This window comes from Hordeum vulgare, chromosome 1H (assembly GCF_904849725.1).
Source record: "Hordeum vulgare subsp. vulgare chromosome 1H, MorexV3_pseudomolecules_assembly, whole genome shotgun sequence".
NCBI classification, from domain to species: domain Eukaryota; kingdom Viridiplantae; phylum Streptophyta; class Magnoliopsida; order Poales; family Poaceae; genus Hordeum; species Hordeum vulgare.
Genome location: NC_058518.1, coordinates 429,764,727 through 429,777,951, shown reverse-complemented (window position 1 = coordinate 429,777,951; position 13,225 = coordinate 429,764,727). Strand labels below are relative to the sequence as shown.

The 13,225-nt window shown below is 43.5% G+C and overlaps 1 protein-coding gene and 1 non-coding gene across 2 annotated transcripts; one reads left to right on the top strand and one right to left on the bottom strand.

Annotated features, from left to right (window-relative positions):
* The first annotated feature begins 3,476 nt into the window (after window positions 1-3,476).
* On the top strand, window positions 3,477-10,688 carry LOC123442808 (PHD finger protein ALFIN-LIKE 5). The gene is made up of 5 exons (XM_045118960.1): window positions 3,477-3,791; window positions 3,907-3,939; window positions 5,707-5,935; window positions 9,838-9,979; window positions 10,056-10,688. The coding sequence occupies exons 1-5, from the start codon at window positions 3,683-3,685 to the stop codon at window positions 10,335-10,337; spliced, it is 795 nt and encodes a 264-aa protein (XP_044974895.1). The 5' UTR covers window positions 3,477-3,682; the 3' UTR covers window positions 10,338-10,688.
* Window positions 10,689-11,612: 924 nt separating this feature from the next.
* Window positions 11,613-11,715, bottom strand: LOC123422689. Its single transcript, XR_006620662.1, has one exon. It is a non-coding gene; the product is annotated as a U6 spliceosomal RNA (small nuclear RNA).
* Window positions 11,716-13,225: the final 1,510 nt, after the last annotated feature.

Here is a 13,225-nt window from a genome sequence, read left to right as displayed (position 1 = left end):
CCGATGGCATAAACTCCAACTTCCATTCCAAAGGATCTCCACGGCAACCGAAACAACGCCTTGAGGAAGGAACGACGTCGCGCCGCCACCATTTGCTCGATGAAGCAGACCTAGGGTTTCATCAAATGAATGCATTTCAACCAACAACTACATCAAAAATAGAAATAAACGCGTGTTCCGAAAAGCCAACTCATGGTGAGTCCAAGGCACCAAAACAACAAAACAAACGATAAACAGACACTAAGAATGAAGCAAGCTTTTTATAGAAAACTTTGCAAAACAGAACACATCTCACCATTTCCAACAAAAACATCACACCATTTCCAACAAAAACATTGCAAAACAGGAAGCAATTCAAAAGTCAAACCGAGAGGAAAAATGTCCCAGCAAAACTGAATTAACACGAGCAGACATGGTGACGATATATTTAGATAGATAGATTCCATAAAGGCTAAAGATATGATGGGTACGCGGTGGCCTGAGCCACTTTGCTGCTGCTGCTGCCGCCGCAAGCCCAAAAGGCACTGTCGGGGGCTCAAATCCTCCCAAAAACGAACGCAAATCTCCTCTTCCCAAAATAAAAACCTCACCACTCTTTGTCTGTCTCCCTCTCTCTGTTTCCTCCACCTCCTCGTGCTCTCGCCTCCCTCCCAACACCCTTCTCGCCGCTGCCGTCGCCGTCGCCTCCTCGCCGGAAGCCTAAATGGACGTCGGCGCCGGCGCGCCCTACGTCTCCCGCGCGAAGTAGGTGTCTCTTGGGAGCCTCCTACTTCGTGTTGTGGAGTTGAACCAAGAAGTTGTAAGGGCAAGGAGATTGCCTACTTTATGAAGATCTACCCCGAGTGAGGCTAGTCCTTTGTGGACGTAAGCCATGGTGGAATAGACAAGGTTGCTTCTTCGTGGACCCCTTGTGGGTTGAGCCCTCCGTGGACTCGCACGACGGTTACCCTCCGTGGGTTGAAGTCTCCATCAATGTGAACATATGATAGCACCACCTACCGGAACCACGCCAAAAATCGCCGTGTCAATCTGTATGTTTGATCTTCCTATCCCTACCCTCTATTTACATGTGCATGTATTTACTTTCCGTTGCTACACTTTTAGAGTTACATGTGTAGGATGTGCTTGACTTGCTACGATTGCTAAAACTTGCTCACAACTAGAACTGCCAAAAGGTTAAGTTTTATTTGGTCAAGTAGTCTAATCACCCCCTCTTGATATACTTTAGATCCTACACAAAGAACCAAGGTGGTGTCACGACGGATGTCAAACACCTTAGAAGCACAACCATGACTTTAGGTGAGTCCGCATAATGCATCATCCACCCTTTGCGTCTAGTAAGAATTGACTAGTGGATAACATGAGTCACCATGGACCCTGGGAAGGTGATGTCGAAAAGATGGCGGAGGTGGTGTACATTGCACCCCAAAGGCACATGTTCACAGTAGCGACCAACACTATATCAATATAGCGCCTAAAGTTTTCCCGCCAAGACCAGTCGATGGCACCAACTCCAACTTACACTCAGGTGGATTTCCACGGAAACCCAAGCAACACTTACAAGGGAGAACGACGAACACCGCCACCATTGCTTGGTGAACCATGCCTAGGATTTTCCCAAATGAAAATATTTCAACTAACAACTATGTACAAAATTAGAAATAAACATGTACTTTGGAAAACCAACTAACGGTGGGTCGAGGCATCGAGACAACAAATAAATGATAAACATATACTAAAAATGAAGCAAGTTTTTGTTGTAGAAAAACAGAACACATCGCACCATTTCCAATCAAGCATTTAATATATATATTCAATCTAACCTTTATTTAGTTACCCATTGTGTTATGAAATTTAGACACAAAATCCTTTTCGGACCTTTTTATAAATACATATGTTTACATTCACGCATGTAAAATTACTCCTATGAAGGTATACATACATACCCTTACCGTTATGAAACCTCCAAGGGTCTAGTCGTCAAACATTGAGATTGGCAAAGTCAACACAAGCCTCATATTCGACGTGAACGTCGTCTTCCACTAAATAAATATCGAAAATCCTATTTTCATGTCTAGAATACACCCCAAAGAGGTGTACCAATTTCATAGAAGAAGAGCCAGACGGTAGATACAATGCTAATCGTGTGGTTAGCGATCACATCCAGTCTGCAAGCCATAAATGACGAGGAGGCGGAACATGGAGTACCAAGGTTGTGTCATGATCGAGACAAACACTTCGGAAGTACGACCATGACTTTAGGTGAGTCTAGGTTTAACCCACCCTCTGCATTTTGCGTCTACAAAGAATCGTATAGTGGATAGCATGGCTGGGTGTGGACCCTAGGAACACGATGTTCAAAAGGTGGCGAAGACGACGTATATTGCGCCCAGAGATGCCTATGTCCATGCAACAACTAACATCCTAGCAATACACTGCCCTAAGCCTTACTTATGAAACCAGTCGATGGCACCGGCTCCTATCTCCACTTAGGTGAATCTACGCGGGAACCCACATAGTGTCTCTAGTAGGAAACGACTTCACGTGCCGCCATTGCTAGGACTTCACATGTCCAAAATCGGAGGAAACGACTTCCACTTAGGTAAATCTACGCAGGAACCCACAAAGTGTCTCTAGGCAAGACACATAGTATAAGATTTGGCGAGTCTAGCTTAACACGCCCTCTACCCTTTGTGCTTACGAAGAATCGTCTAGTGGGTAACATGGCTCGACGTGGACCGTGGAAAGATGATGTTGAAAAGGTGACGACGACCATATATATTACGCCCCAAAGGCTTGTGCCTACATCAGCAACTAACATCCTAGCAACACACTACCCTAAGCCTTGATCTTGAGACTAGCCGATGGCATAAACTCCAACTTCCATTCCAAAGGATCTCCACGGCAACCCAAACAACGCCTCCAGGAAGGAACGACGTCGCGCCGCCACCATTTGCTCGATGAAGCAGACCTAGGGTTTCATCAAATGAATGCATTTCAACCAACAACTACATCAAAAATAGAAATAAACTTCAACTTCCATTCCAAAGGAAGGAACGGCGTCGCGCCGTCACCATTTTCTCGATGAAGCAGACCTAGGATTTCATCAAATGAACACATTTCAAGCAACAACTACATCAAAAATAAGAATAAACACGTGCTCCGAAAAGCCAACTCATGGTGAGTCCGAGGCACCAAAACAGCAAAACAAACGATAAACAAACACTAAGAATGAAGCAAGCTTTTTATAGAAAACTTTGCAAAACAGAACCCACCACACCATTTCCAACAAAAACATCTACACCATTTCCAACAAAGACATTGCAAAACAGGAAGCAATTCAAAAGTCAAACCGAGAGGAAAAATGTCCCAGCAAAACTGAATTAGCACGAGCAGACATGGTGACGATAGATTTAGATAGATAGATTCCATAAAGGCTAAAGATATGATGGGCACGCAGTGGCCTGAGCCACTTTGTTGCTGCTGCTGCCGCAAGCCCAAAAGGCACCGCCGGGGCTCAAATCCTCCCGGAAACGAACGCAAATCTCCTCTTCCCAAAATAAAAACCTCACCACTCCTTGTCTGTCTCCCTCTCTCTGTGTCCTCCACCTCCTCGTGCTCTCGCCTCCCTCCCAGCACCCTTCTCGCCGCCGCCGCCGCCGCCCCCTCGCCGGAACCCTAAATGGACGTCGGCGCCGGCGCCGGCGCGCCCTACGCCTCCCGCACGGCGGAGGAGGTCTTCCGCGACTTCCGCGGCCGCCGCGCCGGCATGATCAAGGCCCTCACCCAAGGTATCCGCTCCCCTCTCCCTCCGCTCCTGCTCGCTGCCGGATTTGCCCGCCGGCCCCTCTCCCGTGTCGCTGACGTGCCCCTTTTTGTTTGCTTGGTTGGTGGCTTTTTTTGCAGAAGTGGACAAGTTCTACCAGCTCTGCGACCCCGGTGAGTCCGCTCGATCTCTCCCGGTCTAGGGTTTGGCGCCGCCGGAGCTACCGCCGCCGCTAGGGCTGGGTCGTTTGGTTGCCCCGCTGCGAATTCCGAGGCTAAACTTGCTGAATTATGCGCTCCTGGAGCACTGCGACGGTGGTGGTTCAGCCGCTTTCGTCAATGCGGTGATGAACTGAGGCGTTGCGTGGGATTGGAAGCGTAGACTGGAGGGAGATATGGTTTATTAGTTTCTTATCTGGTGCTTGGAACCTTTGAATTTGTGATACTTCGTTTTTTTTTTGCTTGGTCGTTAGCTCTCCAGAATTTGACGGTAGCCAGAGTTGCAGGGTGGAGGAATTTGGAAAAAAGTCGCGAAGTTCTGAATTAGTGATGTATATATCCGGAGCTTGAGGAGGGTGCTAGGAAAAGTTTCCCGACCGATCAACGGTTGCATCATCGATTCCCAGCGTCCCGGTTGGCATCGACGCAAAGTATAGCAGCGAGTGCTTCGCACTTTTCTCTGCACAAGTTGAGGCAAGAATCGCTGTTTCTGAGCCGTAAGCGTCAGTAGTTAGCGCCTTGCCGTTGGAAGAGATAACGCTTACGAGCCTTTCAAATTTCCTGAAAATATTTTTTATTTTTTAAGCGCCTGGATAAGCGCTTACCATTGTAGATGCCCTTATCTCTTTGTCGGGTTGCTCGTTTCGCGCCTTTTTCCTCCATAAATGCAGTCTAGTTTCATGGGTTCATAGCCTGTATCAAACATGGTTTATCAAGTTCTTATGTTGCTTGGAATGTGATACTTTGTGATTTTTTCTTGGTTGATGGGTTTTGAAAATTTGATGGCAGCCATCATTGAAGGGTGGAGGAATTTGAAAAAAAAAAATGGTGCTGGGAATTTCTGAAATTAATAATGCCCGTGTGGTGTATTGCCTCGTTGTCGGTTTGCTCGTATCGCGGCTTGTTTTCTCCCATAAATGCAGTCTAGGTTCATTGGTTAATAGCCTGTATCAAATATGGTTTATTAAGTTCTTATGTTGCTTGGAACCCTCCAATTTGTGATACTCTTATTTTATTTTTGCCTGGTTATTGTTAGCTCTTCGAGAAATTTGATGGTAGCCATCATTACAGGGCGGAGGAATTTGAACAAAAAAGTGTTGTAAATTTCTGAAATTAGTGATGCCTGTGTGGTGTATTGCCTCGTTGTTGGTTTGCTCATTTCGTGGCTTGTTTCCTCCATAAATGCAGTCCAGGTTCATTGGTTAATAGCCTATATCAAATACGATTTATTAAGTTCTTTTGTTGCTTGGAATCTTCAAATTTGTGATGTTTTTTTTATTTTTGTTTCGTTGTTGTTAGCTCTTCGAGAAATTTGATGGTAGCCATCATTGCAGGGCGGAAGAATTTGAATAAAAAAACTGCTTGGAATTTCTAAATTTGTGATGTCTGTATGGTGTACTGTCTCTTTGTCGGTTTGCTCGTTACACAGCTTTTTCCTCCATAATAAATACAGTAAAGGTTCATGTGCTCACAGTCTGTATGTTATCGTTAGCTCATATGTTTTCGTGAAATTAGGAAGTTTTTAGGTGCCATTGCGCCTTGGGGTGGGGTTAGAAGTGTGAGGCTGCTTCATTTGTGTTCTCTAATAGTGTGTTCTTCTCTTTCTAGCTTGCATAAGAGTCTTATACTCTTATTGATCCTTGGCTTAAACTGAGCAAATTTTGCAAGTTGTATTCAGACAAAATTCCTGTGTATCTTCTAATTATGTTAATTTGTATACAGAAAAGGAGAACTTGTGCCTTTATGGGTACCCTAATGAAACATGGGAAGTGACGTTGCCAGCTGAGGAAGTCCCCCCAGAGATTCCTGAACCAGCACTTGGAATCAACTTTGCTAGGGATGGCATGAACGAGAAGGATTGGTTAGCACTAGTTGCTGTTCACAGTGATTCCTGGTTGTTGGCTGTTTCATTCTACTTCGCGGCACGGTTTGGATTTGACAAAGAGGCAAGGTAATGATTGCATAAAACTTTCCGTTTCCTTAAACAAGCATATATGCATCCTAAGCTCATGTCCTCCATTTTCCATTTGCCAATTTTTTTAATGGATTCATCTACAGTTTGGTTAGTTCAACGTCTCCTGATCAAGGGCTATGCAACAGTCGCTAAACAAATTCCTCGTTGCTAGCTTTTGATTTGTCATCTTAAGCTATTGTGATTCTTCTTTATTAATTCTTTCTTACTTTGTTTAGACGCCCTCTCTTGTCTCTCCTCAAAAAACCTTGATTAGAGATCTTGGTTTAATCATTTCTTCCATGTGCTTGTTTTGTCATACTGAAAAAAGGAATTGATTGCATGCCCAGATGCTGATAATGGTCCCAAATAGAATGCGTCCTTCTCCTTCAGAATTGTTAACATTACACCACATTGGGGAACACCAGAACACTTTACAAGATAGCATGTAGTCTGACTTATGAGTCATCCTTAAGTTTTCTTGTGTAGGACTTCAATTGTATAATATCGTTTTGAAGTTATTTTGTCTTCTTACACCTACCATCCAGTACTATATTTAAAATTTATGATCTTTGACAATTAATACCCCCTTTTTTACAAATGTATGTCACTATGGTCTGCAAGGAGTCAACTTTCTCCAACTTTGACCACTATTATACACCAAACTATCAAGAGTAGCCATATAAAAATGGTACCAGTAGTTCTGTTTTGAAATAGCCTGAAGAACACTAAAAATGTCAACATACATGCACCCTAGAGACTGCCATTTCTATAATATCATACATTATAAACGGAGAAAGTAGTTTACTATATCTTCTTTTGTCCTTCTTTACATTATAAACGGAGTAAGTAGTCATGCAAGACAGTTATTGTATCCTCGCAACCCTTAGTATATGTGTCGGCATGAGCAAAACACTAGAAGTTGCATTCGCATTCAGTCCCAGGAGATTATTGTATTGCACATTCTAAGTTACATTCACCACAGAAATTTAGAGGAAACAAGTTTGGCGAAAGTGTTTCTGTGACAATCTAGATTCTAGAGGAAACAAGTTTGGCAAAAGTTTATTTCATTTGTATGGTTTTTATTCGTGGCTTAGCAATTAGTAACACTTTCTAAATGACTTGAGAACTACCGGCATGCAAATTGCTACCTGCTGGTGAAGTTCAAAACAAAATGAAGTTAAAGTCATTGAACATTGAAGTATAGCACAAATTGTATACAGAGGGCACACTGACCCTGGTTAGACTAGATCAAATGAAAATAGTTCTCGGCGCAAGTATTTATCCAGTTAGTCCAAGTGTTCTATATTATCACCCTGAAGCATCTTTTCCTGGGCTTGTAGCCTGATGCTTCAAAACAACTTGGTGGCTTCTGACTTATCCTAGTTGCTCCAAACCTTCTTTGGTACGATAACTTATTTTGTTTTTTAGGTGGGTTAACTTTGTTCCAGGTCTTGCAAAATTACGTAATAATTAGACTAACGTGCTAATTGACAGCCATCTCAAAATTATTGAACTTGAACATCCTGATGAATCTTGGACTGGCTTTTCTTTGATAGTGACAACGACTTGATAGAGTTTGAACTTTTTCCATCATCTTCATGAAGAATTATGGTTGTTTGATCCTAAATCTTCAGATGGCAAATTGGCAACTGATAAGTGAGCAAAGAAGCCTCATGGTATTGAAATGTCTGCACATAACACTTAGGGATGACTTGGTATTTATCTGAAAATCATCAGTTCATTACAATTTTGAAGTTTCAGGGTCAATCTAGTGGACTTATGTATTTGTAGTGGTAATAACTTGTTTGGTAAATGAGTGCTTTAACAGGGAGTATGATGTTGGCTCTAAACATTAATAGAAGTTAGAAAATCACCATGCAAGCTGGTACTCAGATTATCTATTGGGGTATTCATATAGAAGCTAGGTTTTTCTAGTTAAGTATTCAAGTTGAGTGATATAATCATATAATTCTTTATTGAATCATGTAATTAAGACTAGGTGCTACAGTCGTTTCGTGGATGTGTAGCATCAGTTGTAAATGCCCAGATTAACCTGGAAATGACTTGATGATATATAGTATCTGGACACATTTATCAACATGATTTTGGAACATCAGAAATTTATAGTTGGAAAAATGTTGAGTTCAAAATATTGGAAACTAGAGTAAGAAGATGTAGATACACACACAGAATCTTAACCTAAAGTTTAGAACAAACACATGTTGTTAGCAAATAAGATTTGAGATGCAAGCAGCAAATGCTACAATCAATTCAAATATCTCAAGAAAAGACAGATCATGAAATTGACTTCTTGGTCGGGCTATCCTGCATAGCTGATGAGTGTTTAGTGTAACTGGACCTTTAACATCACGGCATCTATAGAAAAGCCTCTTGATTTCGCTTCAAGATACTAGGGAAGTTATCAGATTAACACCAGAAAATACTGTAGTACATGTTCATGCATAATACGGATAATACGTGCACTTAATGGCTGGCGGCTGCAGATATTATGGGGAAGCTTCGGATGTATGCCATGCATAACTGCAAATTTATGAGGGGTATGAAAGAATGCATCTAAGGCCTGGATAAGTTCCAAACTGGTTTCAAGGCGTAATTTACTGTGGTGAATATGGACTGCTAGAGTAGTCGAGGGCCCTCATTCATGAGTATGTTCATTATTCTTCTCCTTTGTGGTTTGCGATGGCTTGGCATATGATAAAATTAGCCGGGTGCAAATTTGGGAATCTTCATTATTTGTTGAAGTTCAAGAGTTCTGTGTCAAAAAGCAAAGGTGGTCATCAAATCCAACTATCGAAGGCTGATTGAACTGCATTTCAGCAGCCAAAGTTGGAGCAAGTTTTGATGCTAGTAGGGTAAATTTTCTAACTGTTACTCTTGGGCGGCTTCTGTTTGATTTTCGTGTGTTCCACCTCATGGGCAAAGCTATGTGAGACCAGCACAGGCCTTAGCCCCACAGCCCAGAAGAAATAACTAGTTAACAACTAATATGTTGGCTAATTTGTCGTGAGACCAGCACAGGCCTTAGCCCCACAGCCCAGAAGAAATAACTAGTTAACAACTAATATGTTGGCTAATTTGTCACAGAATTACTGATTGAGACCCTGCTTTCTCTGAGGTCCATGAATTGCCATTTGATGTCTTCCCTAACAACGAAAGAAGCCATATCGTACAGATTTTATGAAACCGCGGGGCTACTTTCGATGGCTTGAATCCATAGTGACTCCTACTTTCGATAGAACCGGTTGACAATCGAGGAAATTTTCCTATTATTTAACTATGCAGTTCACCTGTCCAATGTGCAACAGTCTGAACAGTCTGAACTTGACCGAGTTTATTTTTCTTACTACAGACGCTGCGACTTACAGTAGTTTGATTTAGCATTTCGATAGTTTGAATTTTCATTTGGCCTCTCATCTCAAAGCTCAGTTGCTGTTCCACCTGATAACGTGTTCCCCTGTTTTTGCGTATAGCAATCATTTTTTATGGGTGGATGTTCGGAGGTTACAAGAGCTAGTGTGGTGTTTTTCTTACTATAGATGCTATGACTTATGGTAGTTTTATTTAGCATTTCGATAGTCTGAACTTTCATTTGGCCTCTCATCTCAAAGCTCAGCCGGTGTTCCACCCAATATCTTGTTCACCTGTTTTTGCATGGGATAGCAATCATTTTTTTTTGGGTGCATGTTAGGAGGTTACAAGAGTTAGTGCGTGGTATTTTTGTGCAATTCATGGAGTTTAAGTTGAATTCTTAATCAGAGAAACATGAAGCTTTGCTGCAATTTTCCTTTGGTATAATGTTCCATGGTCATACTGAAATATGATCAGTTTTCTGCTGCCATGGGCGTTTGACAACCTGAGCTGTGTTTTGTCTCACGCAGGAGGCGTCTCTTTAACATGATAAATAACCTGCCTACAATATTTGAAGTCGTGACTGGTGCTGCAAAGAAGCAGACCAAGGAGAAGGCCCCCAACACCAACACTACGCACAAGAGCAATAATAACAAGCCAAGCATGAAAACTGTAAGTGAAGACACTATGTATGCCACCTTGCAGTATAAGACGAGACGTCGCTAATAACTTATTCTCTGTTTTATAGCTATCAAGGCCTGAGTCCCAGTCAAAGCCCCCAAAGATGGCAGCGCCCCCAAAGGATGAAGACGAGAGCGGCGAGGACTATGGAGAAGAAGAGGAGGAAGAGCGCGACAACACCTTGTGTGGTACCTGTGGAACAAACGGCGGTAAGGATGAGTTCTGGATTTGCTGCGACAACTGCGAGCGTTGGTATCATGGGAAATGCGTCAAGATCACGCCTGCTCGAGCCGAGCACATCAAGCACTACAAGTGCCCAGACTGCAGCAACAAGAGGGCGAGGGTGTAACGGCGACAAAAAGCACCAGCAAGGCTGCAGGACTCGGAATGGAACTAGCACCAGCACCAAATCGTCGACGTCCGCCGCAGCCTGCAGATATGGCCTAGCATTTCTAGCTCATAGACTCGCTTTTCGTTTCAGTGGAACCCTGCAGTTCGTTCATGTTGGTCCGACTCTTGACTTGTGTGTGTTTTAAACCGTTGGTTGGTTGGTGTAGTAGTGTTGTACCAGCTTCGATCTCTTCAGCGGACATGTCAAAGACGTTCTTCAACTGAAAGGACCCGAAAGCTGACACCATTGTTTCTGTCCATGTTAGCCTTGTCTTGTTCCTGGGCATATATATATCCATCTTGCTGGTCTTGTTCCCTTGCTTTAGCCATTGTTGGCATACCTCATGCCAGCCCAGTTGCTTTAGCCATATAGGTGTTGACGTAATAGTAGGCTAGTGTACGTTTAGCCTTTAAAAAAATATATTAGCTAATATGTTTCCTAGAAGTGGTTGCCATGATTTTCGTACTTTAGGTTCTTTTATATTATCCTTGTGGTATGGATGTTGTAGTCTCCTTACTTTTTTCGAGAACTGGGCATGGTTCGAATGATCGAATCCCGTGGGAGCAAATTTCTGGCATCTCACCCGGATGGGATCTATCTTAATATGTAGGCCATGGGTTCCTTCCCATTGGTTCCCGTTTTGAAATCATAGTTTCATGAGAATAATTCAGACTATATATATTTATTTGTTTTGCCTCTTGTTCAATGAGGAAGGCATAAGATATTTTAACTTCAGTCCAATAAACTTACTGAACATAGATGGAGAGGTTTGGAGAAGCGACTCTGCTGGATTAGTCCAGCCGTGGGTGGTTGGTTAGAGCTATCAAATGGCACGCGATAACTGGTGGCATGCCAAATCTTTCTTGCCCTGAGCGCGCCTCTCTCACAGATCTTGGATGAATTCGTCAGGTGATCTCTTTCTAGTGCCGGTGATGGCAATAATATAAAACCAAAATAAAAAAAATACATGCGTGTAGCGACCCTGTGAAAGGGTGTTTTCGTAATAAAAAGGAAAAAAATCAAGGTCCAAAACTTTATCAATTCTTAAATGAACAAGAACTAACAATTCGCGGCGGGGATGTCAACGAACGGAAATGAAAACTAGGAGGGCCTCTTTCTGAAAGAGCAGTACACACGATGACAGCAGAAGGCTCCAGGCAGGCGCGGAGGATCTTTTTGCAAAAAGTCCAGGGGTCAGCAGATGGGCCCAGGGACCGGCGCGGGAAATCCCAAAAAAATTTGGACCATTTCTCGATTTGTGCGTGTCATCCTTGCGCAGGGGCCATGCTAATCTTCTCTGTATCGTTCCAATTTTATCGGATGTCCCCGAGGGGACGATTCTGCCTGCGGCGCCCGCCTTATAAACCGGTTCCTCTCTCCTCCGCTAGCCGATGTGGGACTAAACGGACGCTCCCCACGTTGTTTCCCCAGCCGGAAGCGCCGTGGGAACGTTCGGTGGGCCTCGATCGAGTAGGCGTGGCTTCTTGCGTGGACCAGAACAGCGGAAGGCCGTCGGTCTGATAGTGGACCCTGTTGGGGTGGCAGCTAAGTTTCTGATGACTGATGATGGGAAGGCGTGGGATGGAAATGTGGTGAGAGCTTTCTTTGAATATGCTATTGCTAACCAGATCATGGAGCTCCCCGTCAGTCAACATGGAGGTGATGATTTTGTGTCATGGCCGGCTGCAAAGTTTGGTGTTTGCACGTACAGGAAAAAAAAATGTGCTGCACGAAGTGGTGATGGCTCGGATGAAGTTAAACACTGGAAACCTGTATGGTCCATTCAAGAGTATTTAACCAAAAACTATCACATTTTATGAAAACGTGTCCAGTAACTGTCACTTTACGATTTTGTGCGAAAAATTACCATTTTTTTCTAATCCGTTGCAAAAACCTATCAAGTCGTGGAACCGCCCGCTTCACTCACTCTAAGCACGAATCTGACCGGTTGGGCCCACTAACCAGCTGCCATCGTGGCTAATCGTGCACTGCCGCGCGTTAACGACGCGTTTGCGGTCGGAAGCAATCAGGTGAGGTCAAGATCTGAGCCAGTCCCCTCTAGCTTCACTCTCTCCCTCCTCTCCCTCTCTCTGACCTAGGTGGCGGCCACCATGGCATCGGTGATTCCGGACGAGGGCGGCGGCGATATGGGTGGCGACAACGGCGGCGGTAATGGCACAAGTTTGGACGGTGTAGGCTCTTTCTCTGAAGTCGATAACTGGTTGGGAGCACTAGTTACGCGACGTAGGCAGGCTTGCAGCAGCCGGAGGCAACGCTCGTCTAGTCACCGCGGGCGCCTGGATGTTCTATGGATTGCAGGTATGGGAATATCATCTGCTTAAATGAACATGTTTTCTTCAATCTGGCAAATTAGCAAGATGTGTTTGTAGGAGCATGTTTTCTTCAATCCTAAATTTGCCATTACATTAGGTGTTGGAAATATGCCCTAGAGGCAATAATAAAGTTGTTATTATTATATTTCCAGTTCATGATAATTGTCTATTATTCATGCTATAATTGTATTAACCAGAAACCGTAATACATGTGTGGATATATAGATCACAATGTGTCCCTAGTGAGCCTCTAGTTGGCTAGCTCGTTGATCAATAGATGATCATGGTTTCTTGATCATGGACATTGGATGTCATTGATAACGGATCACATCATTGGGGAATAATGTGGTGGACAAGACCCGATCCTAAGCATAGCACTAGATCATGTTGTTTGTTTGCTAAAGCTTTTCTAATGTCAAGTGTCGTTTCCTTAGACCATGAGATTGTGCAACTCCCGAATACCGTAGGAGTGCTGTGGGTGTATCAAACGTCACAACGTAACTGGGTGATTAT